This window comes from Hylaeus anthracinus, unplaced genomic scaffold, assembly GCF_026225885.1.
Source record: "Hylaeus anthracinus isolate JK02 unplaced genomic scaffold, UHH_iyHylAnth1.0_haploid 4, whole genome shotgun sequence".
Taxonomy (NCBI): Eukaryota; Metazoa; Arthropoda; class Insecta; order Hymenoptera; family Colletidae; genus Hylaeus; species Hylaeus anthracinus.
In genome coordinates, this window is record NW_026535289.1 from 4927575 (window position 1) to 4943508 (window position 15934).

Here is a 15934-nt window from a genome sequence, read left to right on the forward strand (position 1 = left end):
TATGCGCATGAAGTCTAGTTTGCATGATTATCGTTGGTGTAAAGGAGGTGGAACATAAGACGAGAATCGAGTGCGACGAGCGGCAGAACTGTTTCGTACTGGTGATTGATAATTTTCTGTCGCTCTAGTCATACATTCGAATTGTTCGACAAAGAAATACGATTGTAGTGTTCTGTTGGTGCATTTAGGAATAAAAATTCATCTACAAAATGCTAAGTAAAATTGTTAATATGACACTATCGATTCACAGCGTGATTGGTTAAGCCAGTGTTCAATGCAAGTATGGCCGCCCTGCCATCACCCACGCAGGTATATCGTAATTTTTATAATTCTATCATGATATAATATTCGATATGTCGTGTTTGTTCTCAGACAGATCTCTTTTAAAATTAATTTTTATTTTGTGCAAGAATAATGTTACTTTTGTAATACGTATCTTCAATGTTCTTATACTTATGTCGATTGCTTTGACTTCTTTGACAGCACAAATAATCTTTCAGTATATCCACAATAAATGTATTATTTCTTACGCATTTCATCATAGATTTATAACGTAATCATTGTAAACGGTATGCTATAAAATATATTAGTCCGATATTAAAACATCTGTCTATACATTTGGAAATGTCAGTTACGATAGGCCGCACATTTCCGGCAGTTAAAATTTGTATCTACTAATATCTTGTAACACGTTATAATTTATAATGCGATATTAATGAATATAATGAATTTGTTTTTACAGGTGGCTGGAAGCCATACTGTTATATATGAAGCCTATTATAATCAGGTATATCTTAATTATCTTGACAAAGTACTTACTTATCCATTATCAAATTTAGATGGCTATAGATTAGAATCGAAACAATAGAGTAGGAGGGAAATGTATTAAATTATATTTAAAGGTTGATCCACATGGATATGGACGAATCGGTGCAATGGAAGCTGCGAGATTTCTTAAGAAATCCCAGCTGAGCGATAAAGTGTTAAGTCAAATATGGGACATGGCAGATCCGCAATCTCGTGGATCTTTAGATAAATCTGGTCTTTTCGTTGCTTTGAAACTTTGTGCATTGGCGCAAGCAGGAAGGGACGTTAGTATGTCGAATTTAAGTATGGAATTGCCTCCTCCAAAGATGGTAAAGTATTGTGATATCTAAAGAAATAAGAAATAAATTTTTATTATTACTTTTATCATCTACTATTGTATACTTTTAGGGTGATATTCCTGTAATATCTCAGAAAAATGTAGTTAATAATTTGCCAGTAATAACATCTGTCAATAATGGAGATTGGTCTATCAAACCTTCGGAGAGAGCAAAATATGATCAACTTTTTGATAGTTTGCAACCTGCAAATGGATATATACCTGGGAATAAAGTTAAAGGTGTTCTTATGGATAGTAAGCTTCCTCTGGATACACTTGGAACGATTTGGGACCTTGCAGATATGGATAAGGATGGTATGCTGGATAGACATGAATTTGTTGTTGTAAGTACTTATTTATGTATGTATATTAAGTATGCATGTGTTTGTATTATTTTTTAAGAATATTTAAGAATATAAATTTTTTTATTATGCAGGCTATGCATCTAGTATATAAAGCTTTAGAGAAATATGCGATACCAAGTGTACTTCCACCAGAATTAATGCCACCTGGGAAAAGAAAAGATATTACCATACCAGTATCAAAATCTCCTGCACCGATAGGAATGACAACAGCTCCACCACCTATACCACCTTTACCTAATGCATCAGTTGTAAAGAGTATGGCTGGTCTGGATATATCAAAGGTATTTTGCATGTAATGAAATTATAAACATCATTTTTGTAAACTGTATATTGAAAGGGAATATTTATGATACAGACAAATGTGCAGTGGGTAGTTTCTTCTGAAGAACAAATAGCAGCAGATAAATTGTTTTTGCAAGCTGATATGGATATGGATGGATATGTCTCAGGTCTTGAAATCAAAGATGTCTTCCTTCAAAGTGGACTTCCACAGGCTGTATTGGCTGATATATGGTATGCACATTCTTATAATCTTGATTACTGATTATTCATTAGTACAAACTTTGAGCATATATATTTAATATTTCAGGGGTCTCTGTGACACGTGTCAAAGTGGAAAGTTAAATAAGGAACAATTTGCTTTAGCTATGTGGCTTATTAAGCAAAAGCTTAGAGGTGTTGATCCACCTGCAAGTTTGACTCCCGACATGATACCGCCTTCTATGCGAAAACCATCTGATACTGTTGTGGTAAGTAATTTATTTAATTAAAAGAACTTTTGTTTATTATATAATCAATGTACAAGGTACTGTACTTTGTATTGTATATCGTTTCATTTTTAACCATAAACTAATGTATCGTGAAGCGTTTGCGGCCTTGAAATGCTTTCCAAAATACTATTAGAAATACAATAATTATTAAAATTCCACCAATCATAATTGCACTATAATTTACTTGCAATTCTGTTTCTCCTATTACATTTAATTTTATTACTCCAGTAATTTCATCTTTTTGCCAACAACTAGAAAGAAATATCTGTAAATGGAATAGGTTCTTAATTCATTTGTGAAGAATTATTTACCTGTAAATGTTTGTATCTTCAAATTTTAATGATTGAAAGACTATATGCATTTGTGAATCAATATAAATTCTTTTCTGAGATTGGTCTTTAATGATAGCTGGATTTAATACTTTATTGTCCACCTTCCAAGTAATTGGCACATCTGTATTTAAATTTCTGAAAATTTGTTTATATATGTTAGCTTGAAATCCAAGTTTGTAATATATTATTTTACCCTGGACATATAAGTGTTGCTTTCTTTTTAAACTTTTCAAAAATTATTATCCGTGTAACTGGTGGCAAGGGAATGGGCATTCCTTGAACCATAGAATATATGCCAGCGCTATTGTTTGCGCTTTCAAGTATATTTCCTTGTTTATCTCGTACTTCAAATACTACATTTTTCGAACATTTTACCTAAAGTAAAATAATTCAAACTTATTTTACACACATATTTATAATATAATGCTAAATTTTAAATTAAATACTTGCAACCTTAAAAATCGAAAATACCTTGCAATATTGAACCATCAATTCTGTTTTTCTATTTTTAATATCTGGAATGTTCAGAATTTCTTTTGGCAAATACTCACTTTTACATGGTAATTTATTTCTAAATACAGTTAGAGTCCTTCTAATTTTATTAACAACACTTTCATCTAAACTGTTGGTTTCAGTTGTTACAGTCTGATCATCATTTGTAACTAAATATTGTAATATATCATTAGCGTTAATTTTGTAGAAAATTTAATACATGACGTGATGTGTAATTTAAAAAACAATGTACCTTGTCTTTTATAATCTCGTATATTTTGTTCCTCTGTTGTTTCTATATTTTTATTAATGATGTTTTCCTGTAAAGAAATAGTACAATATCCATAACGATATTTCTTTCCAATTATATTACATGTAGAACATGGAGACCATTTAGTCCATGTTGAGTAAATGATTAAATTGTATTTCGGTATAAGCTGCTTTGGTGTTGCATGAGACATATAAGGTGCTGTTACAGGGTATACAACTTTTATTCCTTGAGAGTCAGTATCAACTGATACATAATAAAATATTGATAATGTATCTCCTAATTTACACCAATACCGACCTGCTTGTTCAGACTGTGAAAAGTGTTATATCATATCATTAGATAAGTTTAACTTTTGTATGTTTATTCATTTAAACAAAATTTATACTTTAATAGTATATATCATTAATATCTTGTCATTAGGGGAAATTAAAATATTGTCTGATTCTTCAATGAGTTTACTGGTTTCATTATTGGCAACCATAGAACTGTTTCCACTAACGTACCATTCTACATTCTCAATTGTATGTATTTCTATTGGAGAGATGCATATTTGACACTTTAACCTGAAATTTATAGTTTGATAATAGAATATTGTATGATTATAACAAAAGTAACAATTTCTTAATTGTACTTGACTAATGTTCCTTCTAGAGCTATGAGCGCAATTGGTTGCATTGTTTTATCTGACCCAATTTCACTATATGTTTCTTTTAAACATTTATAATATTCCTGCCATAACTGATAATGTATTTCCCTAAGTGTTACATTTGCTCTTGGGTATTCAAATTCATTGATATTGAAAAGAAAGTCACTCCCTTGATATATATAAAATTTTATCAAATTATCTATTTACTATAAAATGCTGTAGTATCATTATGTCAGTGTATTGTATTTACCTTTTTGTTTATTAAGCATTTTGCTTACTTTTTTACGAAGTTCGCCATATTTTTTAAATAAATTTATTCCTAATGGAAAATTCAGTGTTACATTAATTAAGAAATATACAAATAATATCTGTTTTAACTGCATAATATATGTAAGCTAAGCTGCTGTAAGCTTGTTTCATACAATTGTAGTGTCATGAAGTTTGAAATGTAATTTTAAGCTTTTCATTTCTTTTATCGCAATTGATGAAAAACAAATAATACTCAAATGAAGTCATCATGCCAGAGAATTGTAAATGCAATTTAAATGAAATGTCAAATATATGTTCTTTAAGTAAAGAGAAAAATCATAATTTAGGTATTCAAGATTTTGTAAAAATTGTGCCTTGTGCAATAAATTATGACACTCCAGCAGCTGCTTTGAAAAGAATGAAAGCACAGAATGTTGTATTTGTTAAAAAATTACAAAAAGAAGCAAAAATAGCAAGATCAAAATCATTATATGATGCAGATGGTTCTGGAAAAATTAAGCCCAAAACCCGGCGTCAATATATAAAAGAATTTATCATAAATACACTGAATGATAATGCGTTTATTGCTATAGATTAATATAGTATCGAAAATAATACAATATTCAAAAATTGCATGATTATAATTTTTATATATGGTATTTAATTGCTTGCTTCTTGAATTACAATACTGTTTTATTTTATGAATATGAATTATAAGACAAGATTTATACCACATTGTATTTATAAATTTTAAATATTTGGATAAAAAAAGAAAAGATACAATGTATATTTTACTAATAAATGTTCTTTTTTATATAAAACTTACTTTTATGTTTAGGAAAATAACAATATATCTGGCTATTCAAACCCAGAATTAGATATGATAAGTAAAGACATAGCTGAACTTGTGAGAGAAAGGCAAAGCATGGAACAAGACATAGCGCAAAAGGAAGCTGATATCAAGATAAAACGCGGTGAAATTAAAAGCTTGCAGAGTGAATTAGACACGCTTGCTGCTACTTTAAAACAACTCGAAAATCAGAAGGGTGAAGCACAAAAGCGATTGAATGACTTGAAGGCTCAGGTAAAACAAATTTTAACTACTTACTTTAGTTAAGTAATTTGCTTGCTAAATGTGAAGCTTTGCTTTTATTCAACCATAGGAAAACGTGTACCTAAAATATGTGTGTGTAGTGCTTTCATTAATATATGAAAATAATTAAATGTATCAAGTTACATCATTTTCAATAATTTAGAAATTAAGAGATTTAATGAAATCTCAAGTGAAGAAGTTAAAAGTGCAAGAAATCATACTGAGTATATTTATGCAGAGTATAAAGTAATGAAAAAGAGTTCTGTTGTGTTTTTCTATATCTATTTATTACTTAGCAAGCTTATTTAATGCAAGGTTTATCACAAAATATCTTGTTTAATATGATAATATATTATGTTAATAAGTATTTTATGTCTGTTCTGCAGTTGTTGTATGTGTTTATTGTCTTCATCTAAGGAGGTCTACCTCCTCCCTTCTTTATCTTTCTCCTTTCCTAGCTTATCGCCGCAACTCAGCAACTCCACCATCCTTTCTTTCTTTTTTCCTCTTCCATTCTTAACTTCTTCTTTGATCCACCTTTGCTACCCCTACCCTCCTCTTCCGTTGTCTTCCTCGCTATTTATTCGTTTTACTGTTATAGAATAAATTTTTTATGTTTTTATGAAAGCACTATGCTAAGTTAATTTCAGATAATGGTAAAAATGCCGAATAGGGGACCCCGCCCCTATGACCTTGACCTTAACATATGTTGTCAAGGACACCTTCCTTGAGTAACTTTTTCTAATAACTTAACTATACATATATATAACCTATACCACGATTTTTAATCGTGCAGTAAAAAAAGGGTGGTCCGGGGGCTTGCCCCCGGTTTGGGAGTGTGGGGGCGAAGCCCCCACCAACGAGCACTGCAGTGCACCACGCAGGTGTGTACACGGTTAACCTGAGGGGTGTTCATAGTTTCGTGGGGGTCGAGGGGGCGGAGTCCCCAGGGTCCGGCAAGGGGTTTGTTTTTACATGCTATGTATAGCATGTTCGTATGTATAACCTGACCTAACTTACCAACTTTTTTTGTTAATAACTTTTTAATAAGCAGTGAGCAACCGTTGAGTTAATAGAAAAAGTTACTCGGAAGTGTGCCCTTACGTATAAATGTATTTAACATATTTTTTGTATTATTTTATGCACTTTTTCCCTTACATGTGAACGAGTGCGTGTACACATGCGCATGCATGTGTTTCTTGCTATTTAGTGCATGCCAGGGAACATTTACCCAGAACACAATACAAATCTCCTGGCACATGAAATTTAAATTAAAATTAATTCATTTTATATTTATAAAAATGGACTTTCAGTGCTTTGTTTTAGTAGCACTCTACAGTTTTTACTTGTTTTGTTACATATAAATTATACAGTATTTTCGGTTATTTTAATAAGAATGTAATGGGCTAATGAATTGAACTTTTTATATCATGTAGTGCGTTATAACCAGGAAAGTAAAAATGAATGTATATTATCTGGTGGCATATATGTATTCATGACTTTATCGCTCATTACTTATTTTTTTTATATTATCGAAATTTTATTTTTCAATATTTGAATGTTTATAAATTTATTTTTTAATTTATTTTATGTTACATTCAGTTTTTTTTTCATTATGATTTAGTTTTATTATGTTTGGCTTGTAGAAGGCTGAAGTAGATAAAGATTTGAGTGAGGTCGAGCAGAAGATTCTTGAGGAACAAAAAAAGGTACATAACAAATTTCTATTTTAATAAAGGACAGACATGATGGTAATGTACAGATGTCATTTCTTGTCTCTGTGCAATAGAAAGTACAATTACTTACGATTTATGCAAAAGATTTTAATTCCCTATAATCATAGAATAACATACAAGACAAAGACAATTTCTTGCGAAATAAAAACGTAAGGATAGAAAGACAGAGATTCGTTTTATTTTATTCTTTAGATACATATAAAATAAATAAAATTGTCATGAAAATCAAATACCATTTAACTCCATTGATGTGTGTGTATATGCATATATGGATTTATAAATAAATGATTCAATATTAATACACTACATGTTATTTCATAAAGAGCTTTATTTGTGTCTGTTAGACTTGTATAGATAATGCTAGTGCTTTGTTGCAATGCATGGTAAAATAATTGTAGTATAGATTGCTATCAGAGAAATTATATCTGCTTGACAATTTTTATTTAAGGCCCTATTCTAGCGACAATATTCAAATTATATTTCGATTTCATAAAATTATTCTGTCAACTTTTATTAATTGGAACTACCATTAATTAACAATTACATAAGTTAGATTTGGGTCTTAAATTTATACAGCTATGTATGATATTTTGTTATAGTTTATATAAAGAGTGATACTTTAATATTCATGTATACTAAATCTAATTTATTAAGTTATATATATATCATGTATCAAAATAATATTTATTATATTTTTATTTATAAATAATACTTCATAATTACTAACAATAGGTTGATAAACTACGACAACAAGCAGAAGAGCAAGAGTCCGTGTTGCGCACTCAAGAAGACGAACTGAACTTTAAACGACAAGAATTGGAAGGCTTGAGACAAGAGGAGCAGCAGTTAGAACAGCAGCAAAACAAAAGCAGGGACCAATTAAATGAACTTACTAAAAATTTGCAAGATACTCAGTTGCAAATTAGTCAAGCGAAAGCAAAAATCACTCATTTACAAGAACAGCAACGTCAAATGAGCGATGCAATCGCACTTTACGACTCTGCACTTGCTGCAGGGGATGCCACTCTTGTACCTGATACTAGTCTGCAATTTAATCCTGAAATTGAAGATTTAGAGTGCGTATTAGACTAGCTAATCTAAATTTACAATAAGAATATTATTAAATATTTTAACGCTATTTTATCGAAATCTGTGTAGGTATGAAACAACGACAAACAATGTGGATGAAACAAAAGAACAGAAAGCAGATTCATTCTCTAATGCAAACGGAACGGCAACTATGGATGGTTTTGAACAAGATCCTTTTGCTTCGAATAAAGCCCAAGAAGCATTTAGTGCATCAACACCAGATCCATTTGGAAGTGCATTTCCGTCGCAATCTACTACAGTAAGTTCTTTTCTTCAATTTAAGCAACTATTATGCATTGAATCTAATCATAATCTAATAATATAATTTTGTTTGTCATTGCAGGGTGGATTCACATCTGATCCATTTAATGCATTTGATAATAGTAATGTTATAAAGCAGGATCCATTTGATCCATTTGGAGATGGAAAGAAACCTGAGATTAAACCCACAACTGCAACAACAGTAAGTTCTGAAATAATAATTGGAACGGTAACTTATATGAAATTATTAACAATCATTTTAGTTTTAAGACTAAAAATTTTACAACTAAAATGATTTTTAGTAAGTTCTAAAAGTATCAGAATAATAATGATTAATTACATTATAGGACATAACTGTTAATCAATTTATTTGTTTCTTTTTTAGGCAACAAAGGATCCATTTGGTGATGATCCATTTGCGAATCTTCATGCCCCACCTCGTCCAGAAAGTCCTAGTCCTGCCCTTCCTCCTAAAAAAGCAAAACAACCTCCACCACGACCAGCACCTCCACGGCCTTCTCAAGGACCTACCGGTCCTTTAAGAGCAGCACCAGCACCACCTACTCCTTCCCCTACTCCAGACCCTTTCGCGAATGCTAATTCCGATCCTTTTTCTGCTCAACAAGGAATTATCGATAATAACAACAGTGGTTTCACTTCATCTACTGGATTCGCCGATTTTGCAAATTTTGACTCCAAGGTATGCGTTACTTAGTTTTAATTAACTTTTAGAATATGCTTTTATTTTATTAGCAAGTAGAAGAAATATTCGTTCAGTATTACTAATTATAATGCATAATTATTTATTCGTACATAAATAATTTTCTTTTTTTTTTAAGTGCTCTCACATATCATCCTGGTCATATCCCATCCTTCCCCAGTTTTGCCTTTCTCCAGTACGTTATATATCATTATGTATATTTCAAATACAGCTAGTTTTAACGAGGAATTAAATATATTGGTATGACGGAAATATTATTCTAACCAAGATATTACTAATTTAAATGCTAATGCACTTAAATATATTAATATATCGAAATCTGAAAGGTATTTAATGTTATCAAGCGTCACTCCAATATATTACATTATTATTTGGTAAAATACATTTATATAAAACAAGGATTAATTATATTTTTTGTTTTATATTTAGGTAGAAGCTGCACAATTTTCAGTTTATTCATTGTCCTGGCTCCTGGAGCATGCTGTCTACAAATTAATTTGTTCTATCTTTGTTACAGTATTATATTTTCATTTTTTGATAATGCATGGCAATTATTTAATTATTTAATTATTCATATTCGAAATAAAATGTTAGAGTTACGCCGATCGTGTGTTGCATAATTATGCGATATTTTATTATTCGATAATTATATGAGATCGGTGTGAATTGACTCGAACATTTTAAAATTGAAGTATTTGCAACTCGATAATGTTTCAACAGCAGCTTATGTATGGTCCAGCAGCCTGATGATAACCAGCGATTCTTGCGCTATTGTTTCTACAATTTCAGTAAACGAAAATTTACCAGTTGCAAAAACCCTGCTTCAGCCGGAACCAACACTGAATCGAACAACACCACCCAGACCAACGAGCAGAGCACACACGGTATCGATGGTAACTCCAAAGCTGCCCGACTTCACGGAAGATCCATTTAGGGATTACCGATACGTGGATCCATTTAACATAGCGGATCCATTCGCTGACGACGCTGAAGATTTCAACGCGAACAAGAATAACGAAATGGGTAAGATGGATCCGTTCAGTTATGGAACTTCCTCGGTACTTTCTCGTAAGAATTCTTTCACAAAAGCCTTCGAAACTGATTTCTCCAACACGTTCCCGCTTGCTAAGAATAAAATCGAAAAGGACAATGCTAAATTCGACGCTGACTTTGTGAAAGCGTTCTCCGACGACAACAGAAATATAAAGGTAATCGAGTCCGATGCCTTTCCCAACACCAAGACAAAAACAGTCGACATAGACGAAGCATTTTCAACAAAGAGCGAAAAGTCTGCTAGAAGACAGGGACTAGATTTAGGACTGAGTAAATCTAAAGCTAGTTTCAATGATAAAAAATCGAAAGCCGACCTCGGTAAAATTTGGAACGGTAACAATCCGCCGTTGGCGTTGACCGAAGAGGAACAATTTCTCTGGGCATCCAAAGAGAGCATGAAGTTCGAGGAAGAAAGACGCAGACGCAAGCAGAAGGAAGACGCGGAATTAGCTTTAGCACTTGAACTGAGTAAGAAAGAAAAGTCTGGCAAGTTGTAGAACCTTGGGTACGCGGAACGCATTCATTTCCATTTGTTCAGTTGGAATAGCATATTTTCGGGCACAACGACTTCACGAATCTTGATACGAAATCAGGAACTGGAAGGTATATGATATGTTAAAATTCATACAATCGTAATAAACTGTCGAGATTTCGAGATCCGCACTAATTAAGGCTATAAAGAATATCTGCGAGAACTGCAATTACGTATAATGCTTACTTTTAATACTATTTAGCATATCATAACTGCTGTGAAATGAGAACAGAAAAATATTTAGATGGAATTAGAGGAAGCATACGAATATCCAAATGTTCATAGAGGCATATATATATTATTAATCATAAACAAAAAATCGACAAAGCATTTTTCATCATAAGTAATCGGTTCTCGATGTGGCCTTTTCGTTCTTCACTTCGCGTACGATGCATTCGATCACATCCGTAAAACAACTGAAATGTTACTGTATATCATTTGAATGTAAAAATTTATATTGGACCGTGCGCCATTTTCGGCATTCCGGTTTATCCGCAGTGATCGATAAACTTTTGTAAAAAGGTAAAAAAAAAAAAACAAACAAAAATATATTCATTATTGCCTTGCAATATCGAATTCTAAAATAACAACACTTAATATACGCGTAGCTGGTTGTACACTTATCGCTAAACGTAAATTAGCAATGTATAAAGGCAAAAATGTAATGGCAGATTTCATTGGATTGACAATAAAACGTTGTGTACACGAATTCCGTGAGTTTAAAGCGTGGGGAATAGTAATTAAACGGCGAATTCGTTGAAACGGAAGAATGAACTACTCAGCGTCGTTATTGTAAAACGCACTTTCAGCTATACGTCTGTACATTCGCGAATAGCATGCGGAGTAACGTTTCTGTTTGCTGTTTAATATTGCACCCGTAACGACGCTACAATGTATAACACCGTCTAAACTCGACATGTCTTCAACAGTATTCGTCGCGATCATGAAGATATGAGAAGAAACCTCCGAACTATATAAATGTTAATAAGTAGAAGTACGGATTAAAACGTAACTTATGAAGTTTACCGAAGTCATCGTCACACGCTAAACATGCTTTCGAACACTATGATCGTGTGTAAGGAAAATTTCAATCGTTATTAGGTTTTTATCACAAGTTGCGAGACACGTGTTCCCTTGAAGATGTGATTACGAAAGGTAATGAAAAGGTTTATTTTTTATCAAATCCGGATTCGATGAACAGATGAATGAAAAAAAGAGAAAAGGAGGTGAGAATAATAAACGACTGTATCAATATGTTAACAGTAAGCGAACCGTTCTAAATAATGTTTGCGTAAATGCCGTATAATTCAGCCTTCGGTCTCAGTACGTCCCAAAGAATAAGGTGTTCAAATGAAGCGTAGCTCCGTGTTTGTCCCCGAGATCATGCGTCGCGTGGAATCTTTGAAATCAAACACAAAGGGCCGCGTCTATGTTTATTTTACCATTGTATCTTGTAACTTCACAACGACAATGTATTACGCATGGTGTATATATATATATTACTATCTGTATTATTTTATCGTGATCATTACGATTGTGTTATTATTGTTATATCGCGATTACTATTATTAATATTATTGATACTATAGCGTCTATGTAAGGCACACGTGCTGTCTATATCATTTACCAGTGAACGAAAATAAGTGTACTGTGAAATCGTATTATGTATGTTTCTTCCTTAATTTCTTTGTTTGCGTATCCATTACATATTTTGTCATAATTTCGATCGTCCTTCGAGAACTGCGCGTATGGATCCTAATCGTAGATATACAAACACATACGTGACAGATAACTATCACCCGAATAAATGGAATTACGATGTCACATTTATTTCGAATAATTTAAGAAGGCCTTTCTTTGCCCAACAAATTTATAATTTGTCTTTTTGTTCTATTCGAGCGTTCTACTCATCGCAATGGCATTGTAGATTGTTTTTTTTTAAATTGAAATTGAAATGAGCTTTCACTGTTGGCACCATTAGATTCTTTATTTCTAGAAACAGAATGTTTGATAAATCATTCAAATTATAATGTGAGCAAATTTATTTGCCAGCATTCTTTTCTCTTTTTATTAAAAGAACGAAATTGTGTCAGTGTATACCTAAAATCACTGAGTTACAATTTAATGTTTCAAATTTCTTGACTTTTTAGAAAAAAATTTTCCATGTACTAATTTGTAATTGTATACATTCGATTGTAGTTGGTAAGATGGAGAACATTCGAATTATCTATAATTTTATTATGATAGTTTCGCTTTTGATGAATTTTCTTATGCAATGTATTTACGTCGTTAACATGCAGAAATCGATAATACTATAATCGCGAGAAAGACATGTAAGTACACGGAGGAAACCGAAGTATGTACGCAAAATACTGATTAGCGTGTTTAGAAAGCGTTAGAAAATACGATTGCGACATGTTTAAACTTCACATAAGTAGAAAATGGTGTACTCCGTTTTGATTGTTCTGTTAACACTTATAGGACGACGAGTTTACGTAAACTTTTGTAATTTACAATATTGAATCTGTATTTGACTGTGTTAAAAATTTGTTACTTTCGTATTAATGAAAGTGTAATTATACTCGAGTTTATTTCCGAATTATTAATATAAACAAGAAAAGAATATCTCGTCCATTAAGTTTTAACAATGCGTATTGAAATTGTATTAGATAATCCAAACTTCGACGATATTAATATCAATACTGATAAAAGGAACTTCGATAACACCGTTGTTACCAATGTACAGGTGTGTAAAATGGACGAAAAATATCATTTAGAAGTTTTCTTTCCTACGCACTACTTTTATTTATTCGAGGCAATTGCGTGTCCCTTTTAGGAAGCTGTAAGAAAAAGCCAGATGTTCAATGCGAATTCATTCATCAATAACATTGTGTTTATTTACTTGAAACTTTTCCTCTTAAAATGCATTCGAAACGATACACGCGATATATGTACAATTCTTCATTGTGCGATGTGCCCTTTCATATTGTATTATATTAAATTCATTCGTAATACGTTAACAATAAGTCATTCATTATATGTACGGAATTACACGAACCAAAATTCAATTCTACGATTTCGTTTTATAATACATACCATTGCATTCAAATTTTTTGTTTTCATTTTTTTTTTTTTTTTTTTTTTTTTTTGTAATTTTCATAGTAAGCACCGTATTTAAATACTTGTACAGTACATGATCATTTCTTTTTCGTCTTTAATGTCATGTTCTAGTTCAAAGGAAAGAATTTGTACGTGAATAAACATTGGTAAGAGTGGCAAAGGCGTATCCGAATTAAGAAAATTTACGTGATGCGTAATCCTATACTAAAATTGTTATGTTCAGATACAGATAACACGAGTTTGCAAGTAACCTGTGATACGAGTTGTACGTAAACTTACTGGAATCTGGAATTGCGTATAATGTACTGTGTACAAAGGATAAACAGATTCTTTTTTTATATTATATATACAGATAGTCGGTACAGGTATTAATAATTAGAATGATAAACGCGTCGCCTTTAGATTTAGGTCTTCTTCTGTATACAAACTTAATTGAATTCTTATTTCTATATGTTCAAACGAGACTGCATTGGTTTATCATACATACATTGTCGACATTTTTATACGGAAGTGCTTTCAACTTCAATCATGTATATTTCAGTTAATATTCAATTTTATTTAAACTTTGTACGATTACTTTGAATCACGAATTTTTATGTGAAGATTTAAATCAGATGGCGAAACTTATATTATTCCTAATAATAATGCCTGTACCGATTAATTATGTATTTAATTTGATTTTTTTCACTCACAAGCATTAATTGTAATTTCACTTTTTGTATGTCAATGATTAGAAGATCGAAGAGCACAGAATCGATGAGGGTGTTACAGCGATGCTTTGTTAATTTTAAGCCACCGATTTTCCCAGTAGTAATTACAGAAACCGTCGTCGTATCGCTTTGTTCTCTGTGTGTAATCGTAATCAACGAGCCGTGTAAAGAATAGAACGAGTCTAACAATACTCATAAAGCAGCGTCAGGCACAATTTTATTGAGTTAACGAATAATATCTATGAACGAGAAATAAGTCTTTATTCGTCAACGATGAATAAGATTTCATTCGAATAAAAATTTGCAGATGAGCGAATGAATGTTCACTCGTTATTCAAATAAGTATACAGTCTAGTACGAAGTATTACAAGCTGTTTTCTTAGAAACTTATGAAGACATCGACTTTATTTTTAGAAACCAGTTATCAAGATATCAAATTTAATTTTACAAAAGCAATTGTCAGGATATCAAATTCAGTTTCACCGAGGCTATCCAAATAACATATAATTAATATCATCTTCTGTGCCATGTAACCACAGTGAAAATGAATTCGATATCTTCATTAGTTTCTAAGAAAAGAGCTCTTAACACTTTATCAACAACTTGTGTACTCGAATAATAACAGACGAACGTTTTCTTACCTTTTATTCGTTGTTCAAAAGTTTAGTGGATGGAAAATTTCAAAATGTTTTGCCTATTCGGATTTAGAGAACTTTATTTATACAAGTTCTTCTATTTGTTTAATTTATTAAGCGTAGAAATTAATTCTGTGTCTCTCTATATACAATAGTTATATATAACTCTAGTTTAAACAGATATATTTACTAATTATAGTACATTAAAATAGGAATCTTTTATAGGAACTTGATGCCCATTACAATGTATTTATACATGTACATATATTCATTGTAATGGAGACCAGGTACAGAAATTTATTAATTTAACATACAAGAACAAAATGACAATTGAATATTTTTACTCAGACTAACGTTACAAATGATTGAATATAAATCCACAGAATTAATTTCAACGCTTAATATTTCTCTATCGGCAAATTGCAGTTTGTCGACAGTTATTATGTTCCTTTATTCGTTGCCTGTATCGTAGCAGACCTTGACTAATTTAATTCAATATATTTGCTCAACGTCTAAGTACTTCTTAAGATATTCTTTATTTCTCTACCGATAAGGACGATGTAACAAGTTGTTCGTTTCCGTGCTGCGACGAATGACGAATCGAGTCGGGGGATTCGATCATATCGCGATTAGGGTTGTCAGCTTTTCGTATTAGCAAGGCCAGAGATTACTTGTAAAAGAATCGTAAGACTGGTAATAGAGTGCAGCGAACTAT

General features: G+C 31.7%; 1 protein-coding gene across 3 annotated transcripts; it reads left to right on the forward strand.

Moving 5' to 3' along the window:
• Nucleotides 1-37: 37 nt before the first annotated feature.
• Nucleotides 38-12576, forward strand: LOC128894541 (epidermal growth factor receptor substrate 15-like 1). Of its 3 annotated transcripts, none has more exons than XM_054156348.1 (14): nucleotides 38-309; nucleotides 743-787; nucleotides 903-1136; nucleotides 1216-1488; nucleotides 1581-1790; nucleotides 1865-2022; nucleotides 2099-2258; nucleotides 5108-5353; nucleotides 7009-7071; nucleotides 7831-8174; nucleotides 8257-8446; nucleotides 8531-8650; nucleotides 8834-9148; nucleotides 9997-12576. In XM_054156348.1, the coding sequence occupies exons 1-14, from the start codon at nucleotides 283-285 to the stop codon at nucleotides 10717-10719; spliced, it is 3108 nt and encodes a 1035-aa protein (XP_054012323.1). In that variant the 5' UTR covers nucleotides 38-282; the 3' UTR covers nucleotides 10720-12576. The 3 variants fall into 3 exon arrangements, with proteins under 3 accessions (XP_054012323.1, XP_054012325.1, XP_054012324.1); XM_054156350.1 differs by having other exon boundaries at nucleotides 9959-10140; XM_054156349.1 differs by lacking the exon at nucleotides 7009-7071.
• Nucleotides 12577-15934: the final 3358 nt, after the last annotated feature.

Excerpts from the sequence above, each read along its gene's own strand:
- LOC128894541 (XM_054156348.1), top strand. The coding sequence starts at position 283 with ATGGCCGCCCTGCCATCACCCACGCAG. Across the intron at positions 8,447-8,530 it reads TTCCGTCGCAATCTACTACA|GGTGGATTCACATCTGATCC; the intron begins GTAAGTTCTTTT and ends TTGTCATTGCAG. Across the intron at positions 9,149-9,996 it reads TTGCAAATTTTGACTCCAAG|CCGGAACCAACACTGAATCG; the intron begins GTATGCGTTACT and ends ACCCTGCTTCAG.